The 14,506-nt window shown below is 46.3% G+C and overlaps 1 protein-coding gene across 2 annotated transcripts in view; it reads right to left on the bottom strand.

Moving 5' to 3' along the window:
* Positions 1-1,692: 1,692 nt before the first annotated feature.
* The window catches only part of LOC134222716 (dynein beta chain, ciliary), a 70,886-nt gene continuing 58,072 nt past the window's right edge, over positions 1,693-14,506 (bottom strand). For both annotated transcript variants that reach the window (XM_062701882.1, XM_062701889.1), the window contains 8 exons: positions 9,506-9,838; positions 8,733-9,445; positions 6,553-8,674; positions 5,767-6,492; positions 5,207-5,710; positions 4,981-5,147; positions 1,970-4,921; positions 1,693-1,908 (listed from right to left, as the gene is read on the bottom strand). In XM_062701882.1, the coding sequence (XP_062557866.1) occupies positions 1,809-1,908; positions 1,970-4,921; positions 4,981-5,147; positions 5,207-5,710; positions 5,767-6,492; positions 6,553-8,674; positions 8,733-9,445; positions 9,506-9,838 (7,617 nt within the window). In that variant the 3' untranslated portion in view covers positions 1,693-1,808. The remainder of the gene's footprint in view (positions 1,909-1,969; positions 4,922-4,980; positions 5,148-5,206; positions 5,711-5,766; positions 6,493-6,552; positions 8,675-8,732; positions 9,446-9,505; positions 9,839-14,506) is intronic.

Genomic DNA, 14,506 nt, shown 5'->3' with positions numbered 1-14,506 from the left:
TTCGGGAAGCGTGACTTCCTGCAGGAATGCATCCAAAAATCAATTTTAGAAGGAATTTTCGAATAAATTTCCGAAGAAATTTGAATACATTTTTCCCTAAAGTTACCTTTACCTATGTTGGTTGTACACTCCGTGTTGTTCGGAGCAAAACCGGCTGTAATGTCTTGTTTCAGATCACTCATTCTTGGACCGCTAGTCGCCAGTCTCCCTGCACGCCGGCCGCACGCGCATCTTCTTCGTTTGCACGCAGCCAGAGAGTGCGGGTTCTACCCCGGAGCCCATGTCCTCTTCTAGGTTCTCTGCTAAATAAGACTTTTGCAGGTCTATCTTGCGGCATACGCACTATATGTCCAGCCCACTGTCCTATGCCGTATTTTAGAAAGTTAATAGTTTTGAGATAATTCCTATGGAAATTTCATGAAAATTGTCGAGGAACTTGCAAAGAAACCCCTAGAGGAATTTCTGAACAAAATACAGAGGAAATTCCTAGAAGAATCTTCCTAAGAAATTCGGAAATTAATTTTCAAAGGAATTCCTAAGCAAATTTCCAAAGCTTAAAGAAATTTCCAAAGTAATCCGTAAATGAATTTCTTAAAGAGTCTTAGAAAATATTTTGAAAATTTCCGAAGGAACTCCTTAAACATTTTCCGTTGATATTCCAAATGGAATTTGCGAATGATTTACAGAAAGCATTTTCGAATTTCTAAACAAAGTTTTGGAATATCCAAATGAACTTTCATAGAAATCTAAGACTGTCGGAAGTTTCTTCAGGAGTTACTTTAAAAAATTCTTCAGGAATTTCTTCGGATATTCTTTAAGGAACTTGTTTCTTGGAACAGGATTTCTTAAGGAAATTTCGTCCTAGAACTTTTCAAAAAAATAAAAAAGAGTTCTCAAAAGAATTTCTGAAGGAATTTTCGGAAGAATACCTTAATGATTTTCCCAAGGTTTCCCAAATCCGAACTAATTCTTTTAATTGATTCGAACTAATTCCTGAAGAAAAGGATTTCTCGAAGAAATTTTCGAAGGCATTGCTTAAAAAAATTAAAGAGTTGCTAAACAATTTTCGAAGAAACTCTTAATAGAATATCTTGAGGAATTCCTTAAGAAATTTCCGGAGGAATAAAACCCAAAATCGTCGGCGGCGCACAGGTTTATTTACAACCAGTGTCAAAAGCAGTTCCAAGTGATTTTGATCTTTGAAAGTTATGTATCACATACTGTACCGACGATCACGACAGATTACCAATACCGGCTATTACGGACAAGCCTTTACCACCATTCTCGATAAATTTTTGTGTTACTATTTGGATACGGGAACATCCACTTTGGTGCTAGAAATTATTAATTTATTAATCACGTTATAGTATCTATGATAACTAGATAAAGTTTTCCCACAAAACTCTGCATGAGCTAGATAAATATTGATAAATTGATTGATGATTGTTTTACTGGACACATTTTTTGAAAAGCTCAGTGTACGGAAAATTCTTTGGCGACGGTTTATTGGGCGTACTTTTTGATATTTTGAGTACTAACAAACCAAAGGGGCTTGATCAGATATCGAATGAATCAAGGGTGCAGCAACTCTGGAAAGGTATTAGGTATTTTATAACTGATTTTTTATGCGCATATGCTGTATGGACATTTTTTTTGACAGATAATTAATAATGTACATGAAAGATATGAACGGTAAAATGTGTATTGTTCACTCCATTGAATTATAATGAATTTTCAATTCGTCACAGCAGACCACACAGCTCTAAGTTATTAAAACTACCATATTAAATTATAATTTCTGCAACATTTTAAACCTGAAGCAGCAAGCACACACCTCCTAGCGTCCATTTGGCCGGTTTTTCCTTCGACTTCAAGTTGAATGTCCACACGTAAGTGGGTCCGCGATCCCTACGAATCAATAAATAAAATTAATTTTTGTTATCGAGCTCCTTATACAAATCAATCTCACCGTGTTTTATAAACGGGACATTCGTAAATATTCTTCGTCTCCTGTTTGTCCTGCGTGATGGCTTTGATGAATATCACAGGCATTTGCGGGAACAGCTCCTTCAACTGTGAGCTGGCAATCGACCCGATAGTCGTGTCCCATCGAGCCCCTTCCATGTACAGCCCATTTACATACGCGCCTTCCCTCGGAGGGGCGCTGATGTCCTCTTTGAACTTCTTGGTGACGTCGCAACTGAGACACATCTTGTCCAGCGGCCATTCGTTCTTGCGAGCAGTCTGTTGCATAATCGCAGTGAGGAAGCTCTGCGGATTGAAGAAACCTGCCAGCCATACCGACGACGGAAGATTGAAATCGTTAGACCACGCTTCCAGTTCCTTGATGCGAATCGTCAAATCGGCAAACCATGACTGAAGTCCAAACATAGACGGGTACGCCCGTTTGGTCCAGCTTTCCGGAACGGCATCGAAGAACAGCGACGCTTCCAGGTTCTCCATGTCCGACGTGATGGTGAGTTCTCCTTTCAAGCCCAGCATCAGTTCACGCAAGGATCGCTTCATCTCTCGAACGAGAATGTTCATTCGTTCGCACTCCTGGAAGGCGACAATCACAAACGGAGTTCTGTCCTCCACGCGAGCCATCAAATCTGCCATGTTGAACTCTTCCGGGAGTTTATCGGTGAAGTCTTCGATTATGGTTTTGACCACGTCTTCGCGGCTTACGGTCGATCCACTGGCAGCGCCCGAATCTCTGGGCTGTAGCTCGAATATTGTTTTAAACAGCTGTTCCGATAGGGTCGTTAAAAAACCGATTTCCGCATTTGGATGGAGCCCGTAGAGGTACGGAGATTCAACGGGTAAATTGTCGTCTATGTAGTTATGGTATCCAGCGTAGTCCAGATTCGGTGGAGCTGGGAATCCGGTGCAGAGATTTAGATCACCGTCAACCAGCTCAGGTTGCATCAGTTCTTCCAGGTACGTCCGACAAAGTCGTCGATCCCAATCGTCAGTGATGTGACCTCCGTACATGATTTCGCCGAAGAGGTAGCGGAGGTCTTCCCATGGGACACGATTGTTGGCTTCCAAATAGTTGTAGAGTACGTACACGCTGATTGTTAGATCACCTACGTTGAACGGATAGACGCGGTTCCATCCTTGGGGACCAAACTTTCTCCGTTCGGCGACCACTGCATGGAAGTAGCAGAGAGAAAACAGGATTGCTTTGAACTCAGCTTCTTTGCCGCACATTTCCAGGGTTTCTTGGTTGAAGTTGTCCAATGCCTTATGAATGTTAGCCAGCATTCCCGTAGGAGGTTCGTTGGTGATCTTGATGGCCGATTCTAAAATTCCTTGAGGAATGATGTGGTATTCGGCCGATGGCGCTGGTTCAGCACTAATAAAAAGACGATAGTTTTCGTTGGCAACTTCCAGAGTAGCTTCCATCTTCTTCTCCAAGGTAGGGAGCCATTTAGCAACCAGATGGATATTTTGCAGAATAACCCAGTGTCCATCGCGGGACGCGTCATCTATGGCCTTCTCGGCGACCACTTCTTGGCCTTGGCCCAGTGAAACGTTGTAGAAGTTGCCATGATCCGTCGAAAATCGCATTTTTTTGCCAAGCTTTTCGACGTCTTTCAGCGGATCGACGCCAGGCGATAGGATGAAGAACACCGGCGTTGATGAACTGGTTTCTCTAAATGATTTGTCGAACTCCACCATGCGAGCTTCAACATACTTTGCACCAAGTTTCTCTTCAACGAAAGCCCGAACTGCGTAGGTCATGCGATCAGGTCTCAAACAGCGCATAATACACAATCGCTGCAAAGCATTCTTATTCTTCCACTCTCCAGGCATTTTCTCTCGCTCAGGACACTCGGATTCGATAAGTTTTCTCCATCTCTTAGCAGATCCTTCAATATCCTTATCCAGCGATCGGAACTCATCCATGTTGGCCAGCGCTTTGATACCTCCCCATCCAGCGTTGGTTAGGAAGTCAAATGGCGATGTTAAATTTGGTGTGTACGGGAACCTCAGCAAGAAATCCAACTCCGCAGGGTCGATTTCCTTCGCGATCAACAGGATCTGTATAGCCATCTGAGCCATGAAAATCAATTTGTCCTTCTCGAATAGACCCCGACTTGTGTACATATGAACGGCGAATGTGATCGAGTCGATCAGATTGAAGACACGATCCTTAAGTTTCTCAGCAGGTGGGGTACCAGCAATGGCGTCTTTGAAGACGATCGTAAATGCCTTGAGCGAAAACTGATAGATTGGGTTGATTTTGTACAGGTCGTTCAGGATGAAATAGAGAATTGATGCACGCTCAGCTGCCGGACGGTAGCTCTCGCGAGCTACGTCAATCATTTCCGAGGTTTTCTTGCCTTCACGTACTTTGACCTCCACTTCTGCTGCTGTCTTTTTGGTCTTTTCCAGATTGATGACCAAGCTGGCGTCCTCGAGTACGTTCTCGCCTGCGGAGGATAATCGACTGAGCAGATCATCTTCAAGCATTTTGAGAGTGATTTTGAACGTGTTCTGTTGCATTGTTAGATCCGCCTTTTGCTGTTCGAGATCCGGTCTTTCAGCCTTGACGACTTCTGCCAACAGTTGCTCTTCAAGACCATCACGCGTTACGGTGAAATTGATCAGCGTTGTTTGCGCCTGCATTTCCGGTTTGTAGTGAGGATTCGCCAACTTGGTTTGCAGAATCAGTTGGAATGTTGGATTGTAGTCGATCTCTTTCTCACCCATTCGTAAGCAGCGCCCCTTTTTGACCAACATTCGTCCCAAAAGAGGATCAAGTACGGCATCGACGGTTTCACCAATGTTCTCGATCAGCAGGATGCTTCCGTTGACGACGCACCGCTCGATCACGTCCAGGTAACCTCTAGCTGTTAGACGGAGCACAGTTAGATCGTTTCCGTATTTCTGTTTAATCCATTTGATGCCTTGTCTGTGGAAGGGAACAAAATGAGAATTATGAAGCTTCTTCAATGAGCAAACAAGTCATACAGCTGCGGATCAATCATCAACGGCCAGCGTGATGAATACGTCAGGATAGCCGCATTTTCCGAAGACATTCGATCCGATGGAAGTCCTTCATTATTCCAAGATGCGATGACAGCGTCATCGACTATCAAATTAAGAGGGTCAACTCCTTCGGTGAAGGGAATTGCCGGCTGTGGAATACACATTTGAGATTATTTGAGGCTGTCGGCATACGGACAACGGATTTTACCTTGGACAAACGGAAGGTCGGTATCCACATTTTCTCCTGCAACTCAACCCGGTACCGTCTGGTGAAACAACCGACGTAGCTGATAAAGCAAGCAATCAAAAGCACGTCACCGGGCAGGGTCACCGTTTGACCCTTCAGCTGAGCTATCGATTCCCGCCAACGCACATTCTCCGACGCCAGTCCATTCACCAGACGGTGGGCCAGGTCTATCGTAAAGGCCGTCTTGTCCGCCTCATCTTGACACTTCTGTTTCTCTGCCAGCGCATCGTTAAACTCGGCTTGGATTACACCGAGCTGCTCCTCCAGTTCGTTAACTCGAATCGTCAAGTCCATCAGTTTGTCCTGGGCTGCCTTCAATTCGGCTTCAGCTTCCTTCAAAGCTCGTTCTTTGGGCTCCACCACAAGATATACTTGGTAGAACCTGTGGATGTTGATAACCCAGGCGCATAGACCGGCTGCGGCAGCCGACTTAGCTCGGATCTTTTCTGGATCGAAGTCCGGATCCTGCGAACAAACGATAATAAAATACTCAGCTTAAGTAACTATTCATCCACACATACCTTGAGATACTCTTGCAATGCTTTGATCACATCCGGTTGAATATGTTCCTTGTCGTAGTAAATGAGGTCGTTCAAAAACACGTCAACCTTGTTCATCATCAATTTACACGACTTCCAGCTGCGATCCTTCGGGATTTTTCCTTTCGGCGAGAACAGTACCAGGACCGCGGCGCAGACTCTCACAACTTGTTCAGGAGGAGATCCGAAAGACTTCAATTCAGTGAGATTGTTCTTGTCCAAAGTATCCAGAGCCTGCTGAGCGGCTATCAAAGCCGGTTCAGCTTTTCTCAAATCTTCCTCGCAAATCTTGGCCTTTGCTCCGACGTCCTCCTGAATGACTCGAACTTTCTTCTCCTCTTCGGCGGCAAAGTTTTTCTCCTTCTGTACCGTTTCGTTGTTGGCACTGACGCTTTTGATAAGCTTGTCAGCGGCTTGATTCTTCTTCTTCAAAACTACCTCCTGCTCGGCAAGCTGAATCTGTAGGGAGTCAACCTGTTCTGCACATTCTGCCAGCTTCAGGATACCGCTTTCAAGTCGATGAACTCGGTCGTTCAACTCTGTGTGCTTCTCTTTGACAAATTTGGAGTACAGTGCAATCAACTCCAAGAAAGACTTCGGCGTGGTGTAGTTGTACCGTCGCTCGTTCTGAAGGTAGATTTGCGACATTTCATTGACAGTTCCGTGAACGTATGCCATGAATACGGCGACCGGTTCGACCAAATCTTGCTGGAAAAGAAATATCTTTATTAGATAGCTGATTTTTTTGTACTGTTATCAGAATCTTACCGGCATTACTTCAACCTCCGAAAGGAATCTGTTCGATACCGACTCGAGTGCAGTCTTGGGCCACTCGTGGAACCAGTTGATCGCGGTACAATTGACTAACGCTGGGAACTTTCTGGAACGCACTCGCAGCGTGGAACCAACCGGCGAGAAACACAACACAATCTTAAGCGACTTCCTTACCTTCTCGATGAAATACTTCCAACAGTTCTCCTTCGAATCGAGTATGCCCAGCTGTTTGACCTCGTTTCGTAATGCATTGACAATGTTGTCGATTTCGTCTTCAGGGAACAGCTCCGGAATCTCTCCGGACGCCAAAAGATCGTTGATCAAAACCAGGAACGACTCCTCCGCAACTTGGGCATCGGTCATCAAAAACATACACGGAACATTTTTGACACCAGACTTCATGTACAGAACAGCCAAGTCCGCTTTCAGATCCGGTATGCCATATCCCTTCCTCAACTGAATTTGCGAAACTTCTAACCCGGAGATGAACGCCGCCAATCTGGATAGCGACTGCTTTCCGGAACCTCCCACTCCAATCAGCAGAGCATTACCTCTCGGACCTTCCAGAATTCGATTAATTCGGCAAACATGGCTCATGGCATCCTCAAACAGCACCAAGTTCATTGCCCCAATCATGTCGTTGTAGTTGCTTTGTGCTTCCTCCAAAGTTTTGTTCAAGGTTTCCCAACTGGCGACGGGCATATACTTGGGATCCACCAAACCCTCAGCGAAGTGACAGTAGATGATTGGATTGGAGAAAACCTTATTCTCGTCAAACTCTTCAAACGACTTCTTCACCACTTCGGATCGGATCTTCCGGAACGTGTCGATATCCCGGTCGTCAACCAGCTTGTCGCTGTAGACTCGAGTCGCTTCGTGAACCCACAGTCGGATCAAGTAATTAGGCTCAGGACAAGTCTCTCCGTTTGCGAACAGCATGCCCTGGAAAATGTTGGCCAGATCACGCAGGTTGAACACGTAGTGGAACTTGATGGCCGTCGGCAGGAAGCTCTGACCCATGCGCAGATGAAGGCTTAAGGCGCACGATACCAGAGCGGCACAAATTTTCTGCGTTGGCAAGGAGAACTTGTTGAGAGGATTTGCAAGATGTTGAGAAAGGATCGAGTAGTAGATGTGGTAGAGCGGATCACCCGACGGGAAGCTCACGGCAAAGACGCAGAAGTGGCGCTGAAGACGAGAGTCTATGGTGAACGATCCGGCCGTTGGATTCATGCAAGACACAAACTGGCAATTGTGAATTTCTTTGAGCGTGAGCTTGGTGCGATCGTACCAGTGCCGATAGTCCATGAACTGTCGGATCAGGGTGTGAGGTTGGACTGTTCCGTAGGCGTCCACTTCAGGCATGTTCATGTCATCCACGAAGTAGACCATGGTTTTGTTGCCCGGTGGACCAAAGTTGCGACCCGCTTTCTTCTCCAGAGGTTTCTCCAGAACACGTTGAAGCATTTCTGATGTGGTGTAGAAATTGAAGGGGACGTTTGTGACGGCATACTTGTAGGACAGATTGTTGAGTTTGTCCGCTGTAATGACACTCTTTCCAGATCCTGCACCTCCAATTAGCATGACGGGGTGATTCGCCTCGATTAGGATGTCCATGAACCAACGAAGTCTCGTGGTTTCCGCAGTTGGAACGAGAATTGATTGCAGCGGAATATCGGTGTCCAGTTCAAAACTGGGAACAAGATCTGTCCAGGGGTTGAACTTTTTCGTCTCAGGGTCGATATAGTAGTTGAAGATTGTTCCACCAGGAGGGAATCGAATAACTTTGAACTCGTTTACCCACCATTTGTGGAATTCGTTACGCCAATCAACCAACTGGTCCTGGTAAAGTGAGGATCCGAAACCCCAGATAACAGCAAACACGTAGTAGATTTCATACCACTCTTTGGGACTATCGGGCGGAATGTTCACCGGAGTTAACAAGCAATCCAGCAAATGACAAGTCATCTGTATCATGGCAATCTCAGATATTGGAGTAATCTTCTTGAACCGTTTTTGCGCTTCGATCAACGGTGGAATGTATTTGTCGAATAGAACTGATAGGATGCACTTTTCAGCCTGAGTCTCTCGGGAATCAATCCACGATGCGACGAACCTGAAACGATACATAAACTGAATTTCCCCACCTTTATGATTATCGGACACCAACTTACGGATTCCATCCTAGATCCTGGGGGTTGATATATAAAATACCAGCTCTGGAAACTGTAGCCGGCGTGGCTGTCCTCAGGTTGGAAATTTCAAACAGCAAACGCATTTCTTTAGTTAGAGCAATTCGCTCATTACTAGCCAGAGTCAGCACCTTGTTGTCATCCATCACCGTGTTCAAACTCTCTATCCACATCGGGTCGATATCGCCGTCCAGCACAATCCACTTGGGTCCGGTTCCACCCATATTTGCCTGATCACGCATAATCACCGAAAACAACCCATCTTTCCATTCTCGCGTCGCCGGGTTGATTATTCCAAACAGTTCATCGTTTGTTACGGCCTTCGGATCCAGATCATTAAAATATGGCTTTCGCTTCTGATTCTGATATGTTTTGAACAACGTTTTCCAGACTTGACTCTTTCCAGTACCGGCAAACCCCACGATGAACACCGAATGGCGCACAGCAAATAGTTCCTCCAGCTGTACCACCTTCAGGATGAAGCTATCCTCCGGTTGCAGTTTCAACTCAATGGCCGACTTACGAATCAAGCGTTCAAAATCTGGCGACCGCTTTCTGGGAACATCCAACGCAGGGAACAGATCACCTATCAGTCCCATGAAGACGGGAACGTCATCCGTCACAATTTTCGGAATGTTGAAATCTCGTAGAGCTCGCATCAACACCTGGTCCTCCGGTCGTTCTCTGTCGCCTCTCTGAAATAGAACATTGTCATCCATCAACTAGATAAACCTAATAAACCGGCCGCATCATACCTTCAACGACCCGGCCACCACCAGCACCGACTTAATCGCCCGCAGACCCCAATCGTAGTGGTCCTGCTTGGACAGCAGCTCCTTGCACAGCGTGTACAGCGTGATGAACTTCCGAGCCAGCAGGCGCGCCTCCTGGAAACCCTCGGCCACCAGCATGATTTCGCAAATCAGTTCAAAGTCCGGCACCACCATCGCGCACGGCCGGAACAGCGCCTTCAGGTTCTCCGGCAGCTCGGTACGGCCCGCGTAGCCCGGGTTCATCGTGATGAAGATACCCACCGTCGGGATGAGCGAGATGATTTCGCCCATAAAATTGAATTTCTCCTTCTTGCCCTATTTGTATGCAAATTTAATTACAGCTTTCGGCTATTGCATTGGTGTCGGTATTTGGAGGTCACAAAACACATAGATATAACTAGCTACTAACAACGCTGGGTGTTACGAGTATGAGTATGATGTGAAATCGGTCGAACGTGTAGATGCGCCGACAGTTGAAAGGAAAACTAAAAGAAATCAACCAATGATGGAGAGTCAATGCAGCCAGCCAGCCAGTCAGTGGGCCGGAGGTGACGAGGCTTTTATTTTCTGCATGTGGCGAATGGCAACCAATCGGTAATAATGGAAGAAAAAGTGATGGGCCTTTTTCGGCGGCTGGCAGATTAGATCGAATTCGCTCATGGTAATGGTTCAGTTGATGGTCATAAAAAGCGATTGAATGTCGTTGAAAGTTTCGAAGCTTTAACATTGGTTTCGCGTTGTTTGAAAAATCTATGATTTGATGCATTGATGGGTTGTTGAGTGTGGATGTATGAAAAGCAAACAAGTGTTATTGGTTAACCAGATTTTTGTTGCGTTGCCATCCGTTGGTATTTGATAGGATACCACTTGGTGCAAGAACGCTGCCTTTGTGAACATTAGCGTGAATGCGATAAATGGTGCCCCACCTCTGGCTCAGCCAGTGGTAGAGTCACCATTTGGAGTGTTACTCTAATGTTGCTGCAATTCCTATACAATGTTAAAGCAATGATGATGCAATGTCTGAGCATTGCTAAAGAACATTTCAGGCAATTCTCATGCAAAATAAATGAAACGCCAATGCAATTCTAATGCAATTGATCATATCACCTAATTTTTAGTATCGAACGAGTTATTCACCTGATGAATAAAATAAAAAAAAGTTTTATGACATCTTATAACTTGCTGCATGACAATACAGTGAGCTCTCAGTTACTCGATATTGGAAGACCATCGAATAAATATAATCATCGAGTAAGGGCCAGTTTCTTTATTTACGATTAGAGCTTAAAACGTGTTCAAGCGCACAAGTGAGCATCGCTCAAGAGTTAGCAAGAGGAAGAAATCAGGACTCAAATTGAGCAAATTTGTTTACGATCAGCTGCCACCACTACAGAAGACTAGTTTTTGGCATGCATACCCTAAAAAGATCCCCGATTCAACACCAGCTCCTGTCATTAGACAACCAATGGATGCTACAGTGAAAACGTTTTGCTCAAAGGCTACCTTAAGGTACACGGGGACCAAAATCCGGCGCAAAATTTTCCCGATGTGTAAAGGCCACCTTTAGGTCCTCACACCTCGGGAATTTGGTCCGCGGATTTTTTCCCCATGCATTTTTACATATGCGATGTTTTCGGGATTTCGGCACGGAAAATCAAAATCCCGGCCCCATTTAAAATGCACGGGGACCAAATTCCGGCGGAAAATTTTCCCGAGGTGTAAGGCAGCCTTAAGGTAGCCTTTAACACGTACGTCCCCAACCCCCATTTCACGACAAAACTCAAAATTCAAATCCACGCAGCTCAGTCAATTTCTAACGGATTTTCAAGCAATCTTCTGGAATCGATCACAAAATTCCTATAGTTTTAGGAACCGTGGTCAATTTTTGTGCAATGGCCATGGCTCCGGATATATTCCGGGGAGTACTGGGGTTACCTCCCTCCCGGAAAAAATGGTCACTGGCAGATCGGCTTCGAAATCCATCGTGCGACATGTCAAACTTCATGATTTTGCAAAACAAGTACACTGGAGTAAATTTCGGCGACCTTCGATGGAATTGGCCACCCTCCGGGTGCTTCTAGGGTCTGGTTCCCTTGGGGAAGTGGCCAATTTTCGTTCAATCTTGGAACCCATCTTGCGACATGTCAAACTTCATGATTTTGCAAAACAAGTACACTGGAGTACATTTCGGCGATTTTCGATCGAATTGACCACCTTCCGGGTACTTCCAGGACCTGGTTCCCTTGAGGGATTGGCCAATATCCGTTCAATTTTGGAACCCATCTTGCGACATGTCAAACTTTAATTTTGCAAAACAAGTACACTGAAGTACATTTCGACGGTTTTCGATCGAATTGCCCACCCTCTGGGTACTTCCAGGGCCTGGTTCCCTTGAGGAAGTGGCCAATTTTCGTTCAATCTTGGAATCCACCTTGCGGCATGTCAAACTTAATAATTTTGCAAAACAAGTACACTGGAGTCCATTTCTGAGATTTTCGATCGAATTGGCACATTCCGGGTACTTCCAGGTAGACCTGTGCGCAGGTTGAAATTTTACCTGCGGTGGCGTGATAGATCATTTTCAGGCAGCGTCGGCGGCGTCACGCCGTTGGTGATCAGCGGTGGCGTGGATCGGCGTGAACCAGTTTCAAGCGTCAAAATTTCTTCAGAAGTTCGTCAAGGAATTCTTTCAGAAGTTCCTCCACTAGTGATTTTAAAAGATCGTCAAGAAACTCCTTTGAACATTCCTCCGTAAGTGCCTCTGGGAAGTTCCTCCAGAAACTTCTCCTGGATTTCGTCTGGAAGTTCCTTCAGGAATACCTCCGGAAGCTCCTCCAAGAATTCATCTGGAAGTTCCTCCAGGATTTTCTCCAAAGGTTCCTCCGGAAGTTTCTCCAGGAATTTATCCGGAAGTTTCTCCATGAATTCTTCCGGAAGTTCCTCCAGGAATTCCTCCGGAAAATCCTCCAGGAATTCCTCCGGAAGTTCCTCCAGGAATTCCTCCGGAAAATCCTCCAGGAATTCCTCCGGAAGTTCCTCCAGGAATTCCTCCGTAAACTGTAATTGGCTACCTGGAATTCCAGGAATTCCTGGAGGATTTTCCGGAAGAATTTCTGGAGGAACTTTCGGAAGAATTCCTGGTAGTACATACTGGATAAATCCTGAAGAAACTTCCGGAAAAATTCCTGGAGGAACTTCGGCAGGAACAGGCAGGAACTTCCGGAGGAATTATTGGAGTAACTTCCGGAGGAATTACTGGAGGAACTTCCAGAGGAATTACTAAGAAAACTTCCGGAGGAAGTACTGGAGGAATTTCTGGAGGAATTACTGGTTGAACTTCCGGAGGAATAACTGTAGGAACTTCCGGAGGAAATACTGGAGGAATTACTGGAGGAACTTGCGGAGGAATTACTGCAGGAACTACCGGATAAATAAGTGTAGAAACTTCCAGAGAAAAACTGTAGGAACTTCCGGAGGAAATACTGGAGGAACTTCCGGAGGAATTACTGGAGAAACTTGCGGAGGAATTACTGGAGGAACTTCCTAGAGGAACCTCCGGAGGAACTCCTGGATGAACTTCTGGAGGAATTCCAGGAGGAACTCCGGGAGGAATTTCTGGAAAAGATTCGGGAGGAATTCTTGGAGGAATTCCTGGAGGAGCTTCCGGAGGAATTCCTGGAGGAACTGCCGGAGGAATTCCTGGAGGAACTTCCGGAGGAATTCCGAGAGGAGCTCCCGGAGGAATTCCTGGAGGAGCTTCCGGAGGAATTCCTGGAGGAACTTGCGGAGGAATTCCTGGAGGAACTTCCGGAGGAATTCCTGGAGGAACTTCCGGAGGAATTCCTGGAGGAACTTCCGGAGGAATTCCTGGAGGAACTTCCGGAGGAATTCCTGGAGGAACTTCCGGAGGAATTCCTGGAGGAACTTCCGGAGGAATTCCTGGAGGAACTTCCGGAGGAATTTCTGGAGGAACTTCCGGAGGAATTTCTGGAGGAACTTCCGGAGGAATTCCTGGAGGAACTTCCCGAGGAATTCCTGGAAGAACTTCCCGAGGAATTCCTGGAGGAACTTCCGAAGGAATTCCTGGAGGAACTTCCGGAGGAATTCCTGGAGGAACTTCCGCATAAATTCCTGGAGGAGCTTCCGGAGGAATTCCTGGAGGAGCTTACGGAGGAATTCCTGGAGGAGCTTACGGAGGAATTCCTGGAGGAACTTCCGGAGGAATTCCTGGAGGAACTTCCAGAGGAGCTTCCGGAGGAATTCCTGGAAGAACTTCCGGAAGAAATTCTGGAGGAATTCCTGGAGGAACTTTCGGAGGAGCATCCGGTGGAATTTCTGTAGGAACTTTCTGAGGAATTCCTGGAAGAACTTCCGGAGGAATTCCTGGAGGAACTTCCGGAGGAATTCCTGGAGGAACTTCCGGAGGAATTCCTGGAGGAACTTCCGGAGGAATTCCTGGAGGAACTTCCGGAGGAATTCCTGGAGGAACTTCCGGAGGAATTCCTGGAGGAACTTCCGGAGGAATTCCTGGAGGAACTTCCGGAGGAATTCCTGGAGGAACTTCCGGAGGAATTCCTGGAGGAACTTCCGGAGGAATTCCTGGAGGAACTTCCGGAGGAATTCCTGGAGGAACTTCCGGAGGAATTCCTGGAGGAACTTCCGGAGGAATTCCTGGAGGAACTTCCGGAGGAATTCCTGGAGGAACTTCCGGAGGAATTCCTGGAGGAACTTCCGGAGGAATTCCTGGAGGAACTTCCGGAGGAATTCCTGGAGGAACTTCCGGAGGAATTCCTGGAGGAACTTCCGGAGGAATTCCTGGAGGAACTTCCGGAGGAATTCCTGGAGGAACTTCGGAGGAATTCCTGGAGGAACTTCCGGAGGAATTCCTGGAGGAACTTCCGGAGGAATTCCTGGAGGAACTTCCGGAGGAATTCCTGGAGGAACTTCCGGAGGAATTCCTGGAGGAACTTCGGAGGAATTCCT

The sequence above is a fragment of the Armigeres subalbatus genome, chromosome 1 (assembly GCF_024139115.2).
Source record: "Armigeres subalbatus isolate Guangzhou_Male chromosome 1, GZ_Asu_2, whole genome shotgun sequence".
NCBI classification, from domain to species: Eukaryota; Metazoa; Arthropoda; class Insecta; order Diptera; family Culicidae; genus Armigeres; species Armigeres subalbatus.
Note: the sequence above shows the minus strand (reverse complement) of the source record. Positions and strands in the feature narration are given on the sequence as shown.